Here is an 18,663-nt window from a genome sequence, read left to right as displayed (position 1 = left end):
TTTGACTGTTGAATCCTACACTAAGGCACTGTACGAGCACATCCACTCGTGCATGAACCGTGCCATCCCCAATAGAACCAAGACGCTCTCCTCCAAAAAAGGGAAGCCAATTTGGTGGCCCCTTGCCATAAACAAACTTTACAACAAAAGGAAGAAATTGTTGCAGAAAAGAGGAAAATTCCAGGATGCAAAAACTCCCTTACCAGCATCAGTAAAAAGCTGAGATCCCTCATAAAATCCTCCAAAGCTAGTTATGAAAATGAAATTGCCAAAGATTCCAAAGACAACCACAAGGCATTGTATAGCTATGTCAAGAATCTAAATGGCAATGCTCAGAATTGCTCTGAGCTACAACAGAATGGCATTAAATATACTGATCCCAAGGATATTGCCAATATCCTGGCAGATCGATTCAGTACAAACTTCACCCCACCTCACCCCCTAAAGAGCCCATCTCAATACTGAAAGATTGCCAAATTCTGGTAATAATGGCCACACAGGTAAAAAACACACTCTCCAAAGCTAAGGATACAGCATCCATGGGACCAGACGACATCCCAGGCTGTGTGCTACATGAACTACAAAATCAACTGGCACCTCACCTAAGTGTCATGTTTAATCATAGCCTCACCTCAGGCTTCATGCCCACTGAGTGGAGCAGAGCTACAGTTATCCCACTCCACAAGGGGGATCCACCTTGGATCCCGGGAATTACCACCCCATCAGTCTGACGAGCCTGATCTGCAAGGCCATGGAACGTATTATCATGGAACTTATAAACAAGACATTGGGAACCTTCAAACACTGGACCACATACAATTTGGGTTCTTGAAGGGCCGATCTTGTCTCCTGAACCTGACTGACTTCTTCAAATCAGTCTCCAGAGCTGTGGACAAGGGTAAGGTGGTTCACACAGCCTATATGGACCTCGCCAAGGCCTTCAACACCATCCCCCACTCTGGAATCACAGATAAACTTACTAACCTGGGCATTAATCCCTACGTCACTTGATGGGTTGCCAACTGGCTTATTGACAGAACCCACACTGTAAAAGTAGCCGACTCCAAATCCAGCTCCAGACAAGTGACAAGTGGAGTACCTCAAGGTTCAGTCCTGGGACCACTCTTGTTTGGCATCTACTTCTCTGATGTACAGGCCAACACTAAAGGACTCTGGCTAACAAAGTTTGCAGATGACTGCAAACTGGGAGCCATTATTGAATCCCCAAGTGATGTGGATATTCTACAAAAGAGCCTTACAAAAACAGATGCTTGTTGCCAGAGCCATGAGCTCAAGCTCAATGCCAAGAAATGTCTAGTTATCCCCTTTGGGAAAAAAATGTACCCATGAATTACCACATAGGTGGATGTACACTAAACACCGAAAGTGTGATAAGAGACTTAGGGACACAGGTGGACAGTGGTCTCACCTTCGATAACCACATCACCACAACAGTCAGGAAATCCTTCTATGTGGCACACCTCATCACTAAGGGCTTTTCATCCAGAAAAAAGGAGGTCATTGTCCCACTGTACTTATCTATCATTAGACCCATTATAGAATACAATGCCCATTTGGTATTTACCTCTCAAGACATCTGCAACAACTGGAAAGGCCACAGAAATACCTCACTAAAAGAATCACAGGCCTAAAGCAGATGCCCTATGCTGACTGTCTAAAAGAACTCCACCTATACTGTGTCACATATCGTCTAATCAGATGCGATCTCTGCTTAACAAACAAGGCCATGTCAAACCCAGAGCTGTTGGACATGCTACACTTAAAGAAATCCCAATCCCTCAGAGACACACGCTCTAGGGATCTAAACTTTGTCATCACAATGAACAAAACATGCTGGAGGGATAGGTTCCTGACCCAGAGACTCCCCAGACTCTAGAATAGACTGCCCATACATGTCAAGCAGAGCACCTCTTTGGCCCTCTTCAAAAGGAACCTTGATGATTGGATCGGAGATAGGAAATTCACCCCGGGGATCACGTCAATCGCACAGCTAGACAAGGGTACAGGGAAGTAAATACTGTGGGAAGAAATATCCAGGGAATTGTTATGACTAGGCTTGTATAGGCCCTAGGGCTGATAGCCTAGTACCAACCCATGAACCTATGAACCTATGAATCCTCCTATTGTAGTCAAGTATGAATATTCCTCGGATACTTTATTGTATCCCATTCCTTTTTTTTCTGTTTAGGAAAAAGTTTCCTCTGAATGACAACTGAATTTTTACATTACAAAGTTTCATGCATAGTTGAATAAATAACACTAACCTTCTGTTATGTTGGCTGAATACACTTTGCATAAATTATCCCATAATTCTGGATACTTATTTGTGAGACATTTAAATATACAGGAGAATGTCCATGAAAGCAAGGATTACTTTGTGAAGGAGTTCCAAGTTTAGTCTGTAGGAGTTTCTTATAATATATTCAGGATATGTGGTATTGGCTATATTATAAGAAAGTGCTACACACTGCCCTTAACAGAGCATGTAGATTTCCTGACAAAAATCCAGGATGTGAAAAAAGTAAAAAATATGATCATTATGGAGGATTTTAACTACCCAGACTTTCATTGGTAAACTATTCAGTAATAAATTAATATGCACAAATATTAAATATGTAGATCAAAACAGTTTGGAACAAACAATATAAAATCCAGTAAGGGATAGTAATACTGTTAGATATGATACTAATGAACCTAAGATCTTTTGCCTCCTCACTAATACAGATACAATGATGACTGCTATTTTCTATGGCAGGGTGGTTAACAACTTTGGGAACAGTATATACAGGTATTAAAACATTTTACACCCTTCTTAACTTTTGATTATAAATGTGATTTCAAAGACATAAATTTTGGATTATTTTATTATGCAAGCAGGTTTGTAAAATATCATCAGAAATGTAACCAAAATTAGCAGTGGTGAATAATTTCTGGTCTTATAACAGTGCCTAATCATATCATGCTAGGAATCATATTCATAAGGGGCATTTTTAAGAGTTTTAAAGATTTTTCAGACTTACAGAGGCCTTTACAGAACTGAAAATATATGTATTCAGAAAGATTATGATTATTTTAAATTAATTACCTCCACAAGAGTTCTGGAAAGTTACCTTCTACTTTCTAATCACTGAATCCTGAGCAATTTGACAAATTCAACTTATATAAACTCACAGTACAAACACGTGTTCACATTTGTAGAAGCACAATCATTACTGTAGAAGTGTAAGTGGCAAAACGAGTAATACAAACTCCGAGGATATCCCCTTAGACTGATAAAACTTCAATTATTCTCACTTTCATATCTTCTCTCAATTTTTCTTCTATTCAATTTTTAAAATAACAAAGATCTGGGCAAGACTATAAACTACATAAAGCCTACACAACACTTCACAGAAAGCTGCTTGGGATTAGTGTTTCCACTTTGTTCCTGGAGAAAGAAGAGCATGGCGACATTATTTTTTTAGCTTTTCTAGATACTACCAATCACTGCAAAGCATGAAAAGTGCTTTGAAGGAACCATCTTGGGATTAGTGAAACTAAAACTTGCATTCTTGTGTGCCATTGAGTGTTTATACAAAGCATTACATGGTTTCTTGGTCCTAATGTCACTGCAATTGTCAGATATGCGTAATCTCAAGGGTCTAGAAGCTAGTTTTAGATTCATTATTATAGACAGGATTGTGGAGAATAGAACAAATAATGCTGGGTGGTACTCAATATTAAATACAAAAGAAAATATCTGGATTATTAAGTTGGGTGGTTTATTCCCACCGGGGCTTAATGAAAATTTATGAACAACCAATGAGCATGAATTTTGTTTCTACCCGGTAGTATATAAGAGCAATGGATTTTAATGGCTTTTGATTTAACACTGATGAAGGCTACTTAACTTGTTTAGCTGAAACTGGTTTGTTACTGCTCTATTTATATATACTTTAATAAAGCATTTCCATATGACAGTCTGCTGCCCTTTTGTGTTTTCTTGAATTGGTGTTGTTTAGAAGCCATACAGGCACTGATATAAGGCAGCTTAGTTTTGCATCAGATAAATACAAGAGAGTTAACTTAAATCATTTTGTTTAATCAAAAGAAAAAAAAGAAAAAAATAAACTCAGTTTTAAACACATATAATTGTTTAGCAGATAGAAATATTAAAAAAAATGACTGCATTCCCTAGTTTCTTAACCAAAGAAACCTTGACAGAGATAAAAAAATAACTTACAATAGATTGAATAAATATATTTTATTTACTCACAAAAAGAAGCAATTCATTAAATTAATTTAAACACATCAATAACTACCCTAAACATAGAAGTCAATAATAAGCCAACAGGTGAATTTGTCAATTATACCAGAGTGTGAAATACTATCAAAGGAATTACCTAGGTCAAGGTAAGCAGTGTCCTTGGGTTTCCCACCATAAAGAGCTTCAGTCACCTTCTCAAAGAAGTTCACAAGATTTAGTACATAGGTCCTATCCTTTACACAGCTGAATTGACTTGGGTCACAATATTCTTAAACAGGCACAAGAGGAACTATATAAATTGTTAAGGAAAGGGGAAAGGTTATGCTATTTTACAGCTAGGGACATAAACAATAAACTGTATATAAAAAATAGTAATATAGCAAAATTTTTTTGTGTCCCAAAACTGCATAAAAACTTTTTCCATCCCCCAGGCCGCCCTATAGTATCAGCAAAGGGTTCCTTTACACATAAGGTGGCTAGTCTTTTGCATGAAATATTAATAGGAGAGGTAATCAAGTTAACATCATATATTAAGGATTCATATGATTTACTGGATAAAATAAAACAGACAGTCTGGACAAAAGACATGTTTTTATCACAGTGGATGTAGTTAGTCTTTATACCAGTATTACCCATGAACTGGGTTTGAGGGCTGTGCAATATTTTTTGAAAGAGTCACCAAGGACTCAGTATATAATGGAGTTATTAAATTTTTGTTTAGTTAACAACATTTTTGAATTTGATGGGACATTATATAAACAAAAAATGGGAACTGCAATAGGGGCAGCCTTCGCCCCAGCGTATGCCAATTTGTTCATGGGACTGTTTGAGTTGGAACATGTCTATAGAAATAGTTTTTTCAGGGGTCATGTAATACAATATTTTCGTTTTATCGACGATTTGATTTTTATTTGTAAGGGTGATAGAGAGGAAGCTAAGGTATTTATACAATATCTGAACAACAATGAATATAAAATCAAATTTGATGATATCCATATGGGAGAAGAAATCAATTATTTGGACATAAATTTGAAGGGGCAAGTAGGCAAAAAAATTCAAGCTAAAATATATAGGAAGTTCGAACAAATGAGTAGGATGGTACATGCTACTAGCTGCCACCCAGAACATACATTGATATCTATCCCATATGGGGAAATGTTAAGAGTCAAAAGGCTATGTACCAATGTTAGGGAAGCAGAAGTAGAGTGTGACAAGGTTTGCAATAAATTCATGGAGAGAGGTTATGACCCAAATCAAGTGAAACTAAGTTATAATAAAGTATTTGGAAAAAGTAGCAAAAACAAGATTATGGGAACAAGGACAAAATAGTCAGCATGTAGTTACAAATTACAAGGGAGAATGTTCAAAAATGTTTTTGTCACAAAATATACTATTTTTTCTAAAGTATTTAATGAAATGATAAAAAATAGTTGGAACAAGACAAGAAGGGAGGTACCTTCTTTGGTGAATGTCGAGCTTACTATTTCTTTCCAGAGAGGGAGAAGTTTGAAGGATTTTTTAGTAAGAGACAGGTTTGAGAGACCAACACAGAAGCTAGCATGTGCAATAACAAGGAAGGGAACTTTCCCTTGTGGAAAGTGTGCAATATGCCCTTACATAATCAGAGAAGCTGAAGATATTAAGGGGAAAAGTTTTAATACTATAGGAACATTTAACTGCACTAGCAGGGGAATTATATATCTTATAAAATGCTTTTGTGGCAAAGGCTATATTGGGGAAACTAAAAGAAGTCTGGCTGAGAGAATAAAAGAACATGTTAGGGATGTTAAAAATAGGAAGATGAGCAGCCCAGTGGCAGAACATTTTCATTTAGAACATGGGGGTATAATAGACAATATGAAAGTCACAATTTTGGAACAAGTATACAACAGACATGGAGATGAAAATGTATTGAAAAAGATTTTAAGAAGAAAGGAAGCAATTTTAATAATGAAATATGAAACTTAGCAGCCTTTAGGAATGAATAAAGAGTGCAATTGGCAGAATTTCATGGGTTAATTGTTAGCTTAACAATTAGGAACTGATTTTATTATGTAATGAATTGTTAATTGATATGGCAGCTGTATAAAAGGACTGTGTGAGTGAGCTTCACTTTTTTACTCTGTAAAGGCTTGCAGCCGAGGCGCTAGGAGAGGAGAGACAACTAAAAGGTTTTTATTAAATTCTTATTTTGGAAAGTAGAGCTGTTTTCACTGGTCTTTTGTGTGGTTTCAGAACAATTTGCTTTTGGATAGTGGTTATTTTATCCATGACCAGTGAAATTCTGTGCTCCTTTCCTCGAATTTTTCGAGAAATTAATATGGATTTCAGCAGTGAAGACGTGGAAAGCAATAACAGTGTGTCAAGGACAGAAGGAGGAGAGAGTATTATTTGTGGACAAAGAACCAACAATGCAGATACATCCAATGTTGTGATGCCAAGTGCATTTAAAAGATGGGAGAATTCAAGACAGCGTGTTATCAACAACCCTTTGCCAAAATAGGTAAAAGAAAGATCCATTAACTACGCCAGCAGTGCAAGATTTGTGCTCTCAGCTAGAGAGAATTATTTTTAAAGAGACTTCTGTATTTTATAATATCAATAGTCTCCAGAGATATTTGGAGCTAGATATAACACCAAGAGGTTTAAGAGCACTCAAGAATCCATCTTTACCATTTATACCCTCTGAAGAACTGGAGACCCATTTTCAAGAGAGATGGGTAGCTGCTGCTCATCGCAGCAGCATTGAATGGGTAAATATATTGGTGGAGAGAGATAGAGTAAAGAGGGAAAAATTACAGAAGGAAACTAAACATTTATGTGAAGAAATTATTAAAACTTCATCTAGCAAAGTGCTTGAAACATTCTTGAATGATACTAATATGAAGTTGGAATCCTATGAAAAAGAATTATTGCAGCGGAAGACACACAAGCTGCAAAGGGACATTCATGATTATGAACAGGAAAGGGCTTTCCTGTTCACCACCAACCAGCACAACAAGAGGCGGAACGTTAGTTTCAAGAGGGATGACATCACTTCCGGGGCACAGGGGAACAAGAGTTTTATGTCGGGGGAGAGTGGAGCATCTTCAGTCGAGGAGGAAGAGGAGTTTCCAGTTCTGCAGTCGGCAGAAGATGAAAGAACCTTTCGAATACTTTTCAAACTCCAATAGAACCGACGGTGGCAGTGTCAACCGCATAACGAGGATGGCAGGCATACGACCAGACCAGGGACCCGGAGATGGACATTATAAAAAGAAAAGTAAATGAACAAATAAATAAGGTACTGTTACCTAATACAAATGAATATGTTATTAACCTGTCTGAATATGAATTTAACACAGTGGAAATGAATGTCCTAGAGAAAGGACTGAAATTCATACCCACAGTGTTACCTAGACTCTATGAAGTTAAGGGAGAAATTCTAGAGCTGGTAAGGAAAATGTATTTAAAAGAATATTTCTTTAATCAAAAAAAGGAAGATGATTGTTTAGAAAGTTCAAGCGATTCAGTAACAAGTGAGGACAACTATTTCACATGTGAGTCTGAAACAGAAAGCAATGCTTATACATTGTTTGACCTTAGTAAGATTAAAGCAAATAATACATTTTGCACAACTAGTAAAAATGCACATATACAACGCTTTAGTAATGTGACACAGTTTTTTGTGGAGAGAGAACTAAAACCTATTATTAAGAAAAATAGGAGTTACAACTTGAATAAGGAAGAATGGTGTAAATTACAGGATATGAGTCAGAACAGAAATATAGTGTTTAAACCATCAGACATGGGGGGCAAGTTAGTCATACTGAATGCACAGGACTATTATAACATGTGTTTAGAACATTTGAAGAATGAAGGAGTTTATGGTAAAGTGCAGGAAAATATTCTTAAACAGGCACAAGAGGAACTATATAAATTGTTAAGGAAAGAGGAAAGGTTATGCTATTTTACAGCTAGGGACATAAACAATAAACTGTATATAAAAAATAGTAATATAGCAACATTTTTTTGTGTCCCAAAACTGCATAAAAACTTTTTCCATCCCCAGGCCCTATAGTATCAGCAAAGGGTTCCTTTACACATAAGGTGGCTAGTCTTTTGCATGAAATATTAATAGGAGCGGTAACCAAGTTAACATCATATATTAAGGATTCATATGATTTACTGGATAAAATAAAACAGACAGTCTGGACAAAAGACATGTTTTTCATCACAGTGGATGTAGTTAGTCTTTATACCAGTATTACCCATGAACTGGGTTTGAGGGCTGTGCAATATTTTTGAATGAGTCACCAAGGACTCAGTATATAATGGAGTTATTAAATTTTTGTTTAGTTAACAACATTTTGAATTTGATGGGACATTATATAAACAAAAAATGGGAACTGCAATGGGGGCAGCCTTCACCCCAGCGTATGCCAATTTGTTCATGGGACTGTTTGAGTTGGAACATGTCTATAGAAATAGTTTTTTCAGGGGTCATGTAATACAATATTTTCGTTTTATCGACGATTTGATTTTTATTTGTAAGGGTGATAGAGAGGAAGCTAAGGTATTTATACAATATCTGAACAACAATGAATATAAAATCAAATTTGATGATATCCATATGGGAGAAGAAATCAATTATTTGGACATAAATTTGAAGGGGCAAGTAGGCAAAAATTCAAGCTAAAATATATAGGAAGTTCGAACAAATGAGTAGGATGGTACATGCTACTAGCTGCCACCCAGAACATACATTGAAATCTATCCCATATGGGGAAATGTTAAGAGTCAAAAGGCTATGTACCAATGTTAGGGAAGCAGAAGTAGAGTGTGACAAGGTTTGCAATAAATTCATGGAGAGAGGTTATGACCCAAATCAAGTGAAACTAAGTTATAATAAAGTATTTGGAAAAAGTAGCAAAAAACAAGATTATGGGAACAAGGACAAAAATAGTCAGCATGTAGTTACAAATTACAAGGGAGAATGTTCAAAAATGTTTTTTGTCACAAAATATACTATTTTTTCTAAAGTATTTAATGAAATGATAAAAAATAGTTGGAACAAGACAAGAAGGGAGGTACCTTCTTTGGTGAATGTCGAGCTTACTATTTCTTTCCAGAGAGGGAGAAGTTTGAAGGATTTTTTAGTAAGAGGCAGGTTTGAGAGACCAACACAGAAGCTAGCATGTGCAATAACAAGGAAGGGAACTTTCCCTTGTGGAAAGTGTGCAATATGCCCTTACATAATCAGAGAAGCTGAAGATATTAAAGGGAAAAGTTTTAATACTATAGGAACATTTAACTGCACTAGCAGGGGGATTATATATCTTATAAAATGCTTTTGTGGCAAAGGCTATATTGGGGAAACTAAAAGAAGTCTGGCTGAGAGAATAAAAGAACATGTTAGGGATGTTAAAAATAGGAAGATGAGCAGCCCAGTGGCAGAACATTTTTATTTAGAACATGGGGGTATAATAGACAATATGAAAGTCACAATTTTGGAACAAGTATACAACAGACATGGAGATGAAAATGTATTGAAAAAGATTTTAAGAAGAAAGGAAGCAATTTTAATAATGAAATATGAAACTTTGCAAGCCTTTAGGAATGAATAAAGAGTGCAATTGGCAGAATTTCATGGGTTAATTGTTAGCTTAACAATTAGGAACTGATTTTATTATGTAATGGATTGTTAATTGATATGGCAGCTGTATAAAAGGACTGTGTGAGTGAGCTTCACTTTTTTACTCTGTAAAGGCTTGCAGCCGAGGCGCTAGGAGAGGAGAGACAACTAAAAGGTTTTTATTAAATTCTTATTTTGGAAAGTAGAGCTGTTTTCACTGGTCTTTTGTGTGGTTTCAGAAAAATATATTTTATTTACTCACAAAAAGAAGTAATTCATTAAATTAATTTAAACACATCAATAACTACCCTAAACATAGAAGTCAATAATAAGCCAACAGGTGAATTTGTCAATTATACCAGAGTGTGAAATACTATCAAAGGAATTACCTAGGTCAAGGTAAGCAGTGTGCTTGGGTTTCCCACCATAAAGAGCTTCAGTCACCTTCTCAAAGAAGTTCACAAGATTTAGTACATAGGTCCTATCCTTTACACAGCTGAATTGACTTGGGTCACAAGCTTGTAAGCTGTTAAAACCTTGGTTTATGAAATGCATTGTAATATGGTCCACTTTACAATAGTATTGGTGTGGCTAATTGCCCTATAGTTCCCAGGGTTGTTAGTAGGGCCATCCTTGTTTGGGTGGGGGGTAGGAGTTGGGGGAGTGGCTACCACCACAACCATTCACCAAGAGTCTGGCATGTGGCCAAAGAATAGGCAGGGACTGAAACGGTTTAGAAGGGAGTCAAATCAGGCCATATTTAGTGCTGACTAGGAGATGACCTAATACATTTTCATGATCATTAAGTTTCATACAGGAGGATGCAACAGTGTATTAGAATTGCCACAGTAAAAAGGAAATTGTCCAGTGATAACGAGTAAGCAAAATACACAGTCAAACAACTGCTTCAGCTGTGCTGTGCATACATAGATACTGGACAGTGTCATGCATATTGAATCAGCTGAATAGAAATGTATTTTTCAGAGGTTAAACCTCAGTCTTGTCTAAAATCATGCTCAGGAGAGGTACAAAAGAGGAATATTTTGCATTCATTATTATCTCTATTGTTTGATTCCGAGAACTGGCCTTTTTTTGTGTGTGTGTGTGTGTGTGTGTGTGTGTGTGTGTGTGTGTGTGTGTGTGTGCGTGCGCGCGCTCGCACTTTTACGACATAGGTGCTCAATATACAGGAAAATAAATAGTCAGGGTATGCTGGTTTAAAGATCTTTTTCTGTCAGGAGCTGCTTGCTTCTGCATGTATATAAGCAGCAATTAGAATAAACTGAAACAATAAACTGACATAAATAAGAGTGTAATGTTATGAGTTGTAAAGGTGCAAAAGCCTCACCTTCTAATCCCCACGGTTTAACTCAGAGATGACTCACCTTCCTGAGTCCGACTGTTTTGGTTCCATTCCACCAAAGAAACTCAAAAATAAGCATTTTTTTTTGCAGGGGAATGAGCCCCCTTGCATCCCTCACATGGGGGGCAACCTACCACACTCCTTGAATTTATATATTCCAGCTCCATGGTTACACAAACACAAAGAAAGAAGAAATCTTGCAAGATAAAGAAATTGTTTTCAGCACATACTTCAAAACTACATCAGCAATAATTTCCTATCTTGCACAGTTATTGGCAAATTCAGCATCATGAAATTGGGGCTCAGAGAATGGATCCGCAGCAAGCTAGGGCTTGGGAAGTGTAGGAAAACCCATGTAAAGCTATTGCATCATTATTTAAAGTGGAACTGGTGAAATGGTGTCATCTACTATGCCTTCAAAATATTTCCTCAGTTACGTTTCACTTTTTTGTGATATTTGGCAGACAGCTTCTAGACTACATCATTTTCTCAAAAAAATAAATAAATAAATAAGTAAATAAAAAAAAGAAAATGGATCTAGGCAAGCACATGCCCATAGTAATTCATCTGGTTCTGGAGGCTATATGTGAAGAGCCACATAGGACCCCTGCAAAGAGTGCCGACAAGAGCAACTATGTTTTCCTTTCTTTCAGCAACCCTCCCTCATTATAGACCCCTTTCATCCCCTGGGACAACATAGTTGCTCTTGTCGGCACTCTTTGCAGGGGTCCTATGTGGCTCTTGATTGGAAAATAATTCCGTCCAATTTGAATAGGTGGGCAGATTCAAGAGAAAGTGGGAAGGATTACTTTTCTGAGGAAATTGTGGATAGCAGGGGTGTAGCAAGCAAATTCAATTTTCTACTCACAAACCTTTAATCCTAACCCTTGGACACCTGTTAGTTAAAAATGGGCACATCTCTCAAAATGCTGCCCCCAGCATGTAGTAAAGGTAAGTAACATTTTCAGCTGTTCCCCCTAAAACTATTAAAATATTGTTTTTAGATTAGCAATATTGTACCTGTTGTTAAAGGAATTCATTTAGACAGTTGTAGACATAATATAAGCTGAAAAAAGCCAAGGTGATATGATGCTCAGAACAAAATGTACTCAGTAGAATACAAAGAGTATACCTAGCTGATGTGGTCTCATGTAAAATGTCATACAGATAAAAAAACAAATGATTATGGTATATAAAAGTGGAATGAGGTGATAAAATGGGTACAGAAGGGGTAGCAGGACTTTAAGAAGTGATTCCCAATGCATAATGAGCTAGCAATACATATAAGCAAGCTAAGCAATTCATTTGTGGCACTTTTTCTTTTGTTAGCTGATTAGTGTTTTACATTATCCATGAAAATATGTCTGTCCTCTGCCCTAGTGCAGAAACGTTACCACACAGTACAGTCATAGCTCTCAAGGAATCAGGCACAAATCTCAAGAGAATCAGGGATAAATCCATAAATAATATCGATATTCTGAAGTAAAAGTTGTCTTTAACTCTAATTATTGTTATTATTTATTAAGTCATGATCTTTTCTCATAAAGTCAACAGTTTTAGGAGGGATTAAGTGGGACAAAACTAACAGTTGAGTCAAAATCAAGGATGTCCCTGAAAATCAGAGACAGCTAAGAGATATGAGTATAGCATATATAGTGTAACAGTGTAGTTCCTATTTTTTTCTTTTTTTAGAGAAGTCTCTCTTTTCCACAGAATCTATTCATATGATCCGTAAGGTGTCGTCCAACCAAACAGACTGCACTATGCAATTTACATCTCTGATTTTACAAAGACTTAAAATGATTTTAGCTTTCAAGTAAATTTGCAGCATTTAAAGAACACACACTGCCTTCATTTTGTTTAGATGACTAGTGAGTACCCTAACATATTTTATTTTAACTTAGTATGTATTAAAATTTACATCAGTCTGCTCATGAGTATGAAAAACATTTAGAGTCTATATGTTACTGGATTTACAAGTCTTTTTTTAAACACCTTTATTAAATTATCACTTGTGACATTGGCAAACTTACATTTATATAAAAGAAAACAAACCATATTAACTTGTTCACAGTTACAAACATTTGGATTTTATGGTCTCAATTAAAACTTTGAATAGAGGGTGCAGCTTTCCTTTCAGAATCATGTTGGTTTATATAATAATGTATTTAGAATAAAAAGCATTGTTTACTTAGCTAGGAAAAAGAATGGCCAAAATGGTTTTAACTAGATGCTGTTTTTCTTTCCATCCCCTTTCTCCCAATACAACTGCTATTCTCTTTATTACTTTTCATTATTTCATACCTTTGAAATGCTGCTACATTTAAGTATAAAACAAGTGGTTTCTTAGTATGTTTCATAGGTGTTAAAGAATCATCCTTCCTGACTCATGGACAGAAACAACTAGGTGCTCTTACTAATCTAGATACTTAATGTCCACATTCCCGTGGGAAATGGAAGAACTGCATTACGTTAATGTCATGTCTTCTTTGTGATATACCATGTGTTATAAGGTAATACGTCTATTAAATGTGTGAGAAATTAGCTGGCAGGAGCAAGGGCTCATTGGTATGCATCTTGTTATTTTAACTTTCTTTGTTGCTTCTGTTCAATCCCCATGACACCAAAAGATTAAAAAAGAACAATAGCCTAGCAACAGCTCCACCCCTTAGAAGAATTCAAATGAAGGGGGTGGGGGTAAGCAACCCTTGAACTTGGCATTCTAAGGAAAACGCAGTAAATGAGATGAGGGAGCCCTGAGGACCTATGTTAAAACATCTACAAAGAGGAAGCACAAAGTAATGGCAAAAAGGCTATAAAGGGCAATGTCTGTCTTTTGCTGCTGACACTGCTGTGCTAACAGTGCTTTTATATAGCACTCTTAAGGCCCTTCATAATATCATTGAATGTTTCACACCCTAAGCCAGTTAAGGCTAGATGCAATACAAATAGGATGCCATGTGTCTTGTGTGTCGATTTACAAGACAGAAGACAAAAACTGGACCTGCTCCTACTGAAGACACTTGTCTTATTTTCTTGTTGGTGAGCTCAGAATGGAATCATAATGAGAACACAAGCTTAGCAGTGGAAAATAAATTGCATGCAGTTTGCTGTCAGCTCTCATGCTGCAAATGCTTCCAAAATCATCATATACAGTTTTTCCTGGTCCTTCAACTGGTGGAAATAATTAGCATGACCCTTTTAAAAGGATAAACAATTATCATCAAGTCCATGAAAAATGTTCTATTCCAAAAGAAACACACAATGTAACTTTCTAATATTTCTGTAATAACTATCTTCCATTTGTTGTAGTTTTGAAGATTAAGAGAGGTAGGACTCATGACCTCTAAAGGACCCTAAAAAGCATACAAACTCCGTTACTTTTAGCAAGCTCTATTTTCAAATTTTCAAATGTCACGGTTGCAGAAATGCTTTGCATCAGTATACATGAAATGAATACTAGTGAAAAATTAGTTTTGACAGTAAGCATGGTAGGATAACAAAATAAGATACAAAGTTTAACTCTGAATTGAATAGAAATATTCATATCAGCATCATATTGCTACAAACACAATAGAGAGATAGCAGCAAGAAACAGATGAGCAAAGTGGACAGAGGTTCTGCAGTCATTGACCTTATGACTCCTTCCCAACATAAAGTGACCATTAAGCAATAATTATAGGAGAAATAATAAAAACAGATTTTTTTTAACAGGCCTTACTTGTACGCTATATCCTTGCCCATGTGTGAGAATGTGACCCACCCATATCAGTGAAGGAGTTAATAGAGTAGATCATGGCAGGAAGTAATAATAGTAAAAGCAAATAGTTTATGTGGAGCAGAGCACAACCTCTGGACTGTATGACACACTGGATCTTAGTAATATGAGGAACAGAGTTAGGTACTGGGGAGTATCTGGAAATTTACAAAAGTGGGATAGCACACCTGTCTTCATGTATGCCATGAGGAGAAACTTCACTAATCCAGGCTAATGGCTTGCACTGTTCCATTCAGGTTTGAACAGAAATCATGTATTTTCTCTAATATGTCTAGATACAGTTTCATATACTGAATTCTAATATTATTCCATAAATATTAAGCCCTCATTCTTATTTGTGCATATGACCACCATTATAACAGAAAGAAATGTAAGAGTAAAAAAACAGGTGCAGACTTTTTTTTTTGATTGTCAGCTAGGTGTCTACATTTGCTGTGGCTCTGAAGAATTTAGAGAATTTAGAGTTTTAAATCCCCAAGTCTGGGACTTTCTGTTATTTTGTTTTAACTTATATTTCCAATGTAAGTTTGTGGTAATCTCTTAGTGCACCAGCACAAAGCATCTCACATGCAGGTGCCAGCTAAAATAAATCACAGGTCATAGCTTTTTCTCTGTAGAGAATTAGCAGGACCTTGTGAAATGAAGAGATGAGCATCAATTGGAGTTGCACTCGCATATTTGTATGCCCGTGAAATTATAATGTAAAGTGTATGAATAAAATATGTAGAGGGCTTGCATTTCACAAAATCTTAAGCTACTGACTCGGCTTTCATTGCCTTCTTCTTTTGCATCACACTACCAGAAAACCTTAAATAATACTTTTATATATATATATATATATATATATATATATATATATATATATATATATACAGCAAGTGAACAAGCACTACCTAATTAAAAAAACAAAAAAAAAAAAACATATCCTCTTTAAGAGTTTAAAGTCCTTCACTTTATCTACTATGCAGTGAGTGGCGGCTTCAAACGTGGATCACAGATGGGCTCACTACAGGCACTCAAGTCCCAGTTGCTTGAAAAAACACTACCTTGAAGCCAGGGACTTGAGCACCTTGTAGCTTGGCTTGGCTGCTGCTCATGCTCAAACTCAAATATAAGTTCAGGGAGGCAGGCGAAGGGAGTAAGCACTGCTCATGCTTGAACTTGAGTTAAGGCAAGCAGCTCTGGACAGGGACCAGGATTAGGGGTTTAGGATCAGTGAGTAGGAGGGGATTGTTTAGGATTAGGGAGCAATTGGAAAATTTAGGGTTAGACAGAGGGTTGGGCTTTTCAATTTAGTGAGTGGAATGGGAGTTTAGGTTTAGGGGAACAATCTTAGAATTTATGTTTAAGGAGAGGATTGGAGTTTTAGGTTTAGAGGATGATCATGGTCTTTAGAGTTAGGGAAAGGGAGTTGAGGTTTAGGGTAAGGATCTGAGGAGCTGGGTTCAGAACTGGGTGGGAGTATTAGGTTTAGGTCCTAGGTTCTGGTAGGGCTATGTGGTTTAAAGGACTGGATGTTGGGGATGCTATGTAGATATAGGAGAAAAGGCTATTTGAAGTTAGACCACTCGCTTTTTCATGCAAATGGCAGAGAGCAGGTGTACTGTGAGCCACTAGCATGGCATCACCTGCAACAGACACCTCACAGGTAAAAAAAACTCATATACTTGTGCTCTATCAGAGTGCCAAATGAGTCCTGGACTTGACATTAACTTTTCAAATGTGACTACATTGCTATTCATAACTCTGGTATAAATCTCAACAAATCTAATACAGTGTTTAGTACATAGATTGTTTTCTCCCATGTATAGTGCTGCAACCTTGACTAGGAAAACTGACATACTGGATCCTTATCTGTTTTCCACTTTTCAAATGCTATGCTTTAAAAGCAATGAAAAAACATAGCAATGCGAAGCATTCATGATCAAACACTTGTGCTGACTGTGCACTCATATTTTAAGAAATTATTGTTTTTCTTGATTTTTGTGTCTTTCTCTAACTTTAATGCACATAATACTTTGAAATTTAATAATACCAGGTCAAAAACATAATGTTTGCCATAAATCTTTTTCAAAATTTCCATTAAAGCAATGCAGTCTATATGGTAGAAGAGTCAATAGTGCCTGTTAAACTTTTTTACAACTGAATGGTTTACATATATTTCATCTTTATCATTCATCTGGGCATGACTTATGCTTGCTGAGTGGATCTCCTCAGGTGTTGGAAGTTGTGTTTCATAGATGCCCTCATCTGGTGAGTCCTGCACCCTTCTATTTTCAGTGGTTGGCTGTTTGTGAGGATTTTGGTTATGTGCATTGATGTTCTCATAATATTGCTCTTCTGTGTCCAGGCTGATATTGTAATAGTCCTATAAAACATACACATTTGTCATGAGTAATATTTAAATATCCTCATTCTATTATACCAAAGTAGGAAAACAGTGCCTGACTGTAACTTTCATTGATGATATTTACAGTTCAAGATTATGTATGTAGTTCTACCAAAAATATTCTAGGATATAGAATATTTAATAAAAAATATTTATAATCTGAAAAGCAATATGTACAAAAAGGAAGTATGATTCCATGATCATTTCATTCCCATTGTCCCTAATTCCTGTGCACAGTTATGGTCTATAGTATGTTAGCTACATGAAATTGCATAGGAAACTAAAAAAAAATTAAAGCAAACACTTCAAGTGAAATATATTTCCATTTGATTCTGGCAGTATGCCCATGTGCATCTTTCATGGTATAGCTACAGGTAGCTTGGATGAAATTCCCTGAGCATAAATTGCCCGAAGTACAAGATGTCAGGGAATGTAACACTGATTGCTATGTTCCAGAGGAAATCACTGCCAGCTACAAGTGCAACTGAAGTAATTCTTTTGTTTTATGAGATTTATTCCCCTCTTCAAGGTACTGCAAATAGAGTTGGCGTATATAGGTTTGGGGTTTGGGAGGCTTGTCCCCACATTTGGGGGCACCTGCAAAAAACACTTGCAATTTAGTTTTTTTGTCCTGTGTATCAGACATTAGTTTTTGGCATTTATTTCCTTAGCTTTCTGAAATTCAAGGTTATAGTTCCATAACAGAACCACATGTCATATGCCACACTCATAACAGCATTTGTATATCTAAAGATCACTGCTAAAATGATTCTAAAATGCATATAATGAAAGATATAAAGAAACAGAATGCCTATAGTCCTACAACTCACTTTTGTTGAGATGTCATTTAATACTTTCTGCTACCTCAAAACAGCAATAAGAGATTATAAGTGCATACTCACCTCCTTAGAGGCTCTCTCAGTTTTAACACCCAACCATTAACAATTAACAGTAATATTGTTCTATTATACATATTTGAATACTATGAACCCTTCATTTTACGGATAGGTGGGCTCCCCCTTTTTCTTTATACTTACACTCAGCTTGGCTATGAGAATCAATAACACTACTTACTAAACAAATGTATTCCATTTTTCAAAAAATATTGTTTTACAACATGTTCTTATTACTGTTAAAAAAAGCATTGTACAATAGCAGTAAGATAGTGCAGAGATGTATTAAATTATTTAACAGTTCTATCCTAGGGTGGCAAAAAATTTTAACTTTGCATTCTAAAGCTATAACTTGAATT

General features: G+C 36.2%; 1 protein-coding gene across 2 annotated transcripts in view; it reads right to left on the bottom strand.

Annotated features, from left to right (window-relative positions):
• Positions 1 to 13,103: 13,103 nt before the first annotated feature.
• LOC122789276 overlaps positions 13,104 to 18,663 on the bottom strand; it is a 389,942-nt gene continuing 384,382 nt past the window's right edge. For both annotated transcript variants that reach the window (XM_044056578.1, XM_044056579.1), the window contains one exon: positions 13,104 to 17,390. In XM_044056578.1, coding sequence (XP_043912513.1) covers positions 17,136 to 17,390 — 255 coding nt within the window. In that variant the 3' untranslated portion in view covers positions 13,104 to 17,135. The remainder of the gene's footprint in view (positions 17,391 to 18,663) is intronic.

This window comes from Protopterus annectens, chromosome 14.part0 (assembly GCF_019279795.1).
Source record: "Protopterus annectens isolate FY-2018-M chromosome 14.part0, PAN1.0, whole genome shotgun sequence".
NCBI lineage: Eukaryota > Metazoa > Chordata > Ceratodontiformes > Protopteridae > Protopterus > Protopterus annectens.
Note: the sequence above shows the minus strand (reverse complement) of the source record. Positions and strands in the feature narration are given on the sequence as shown.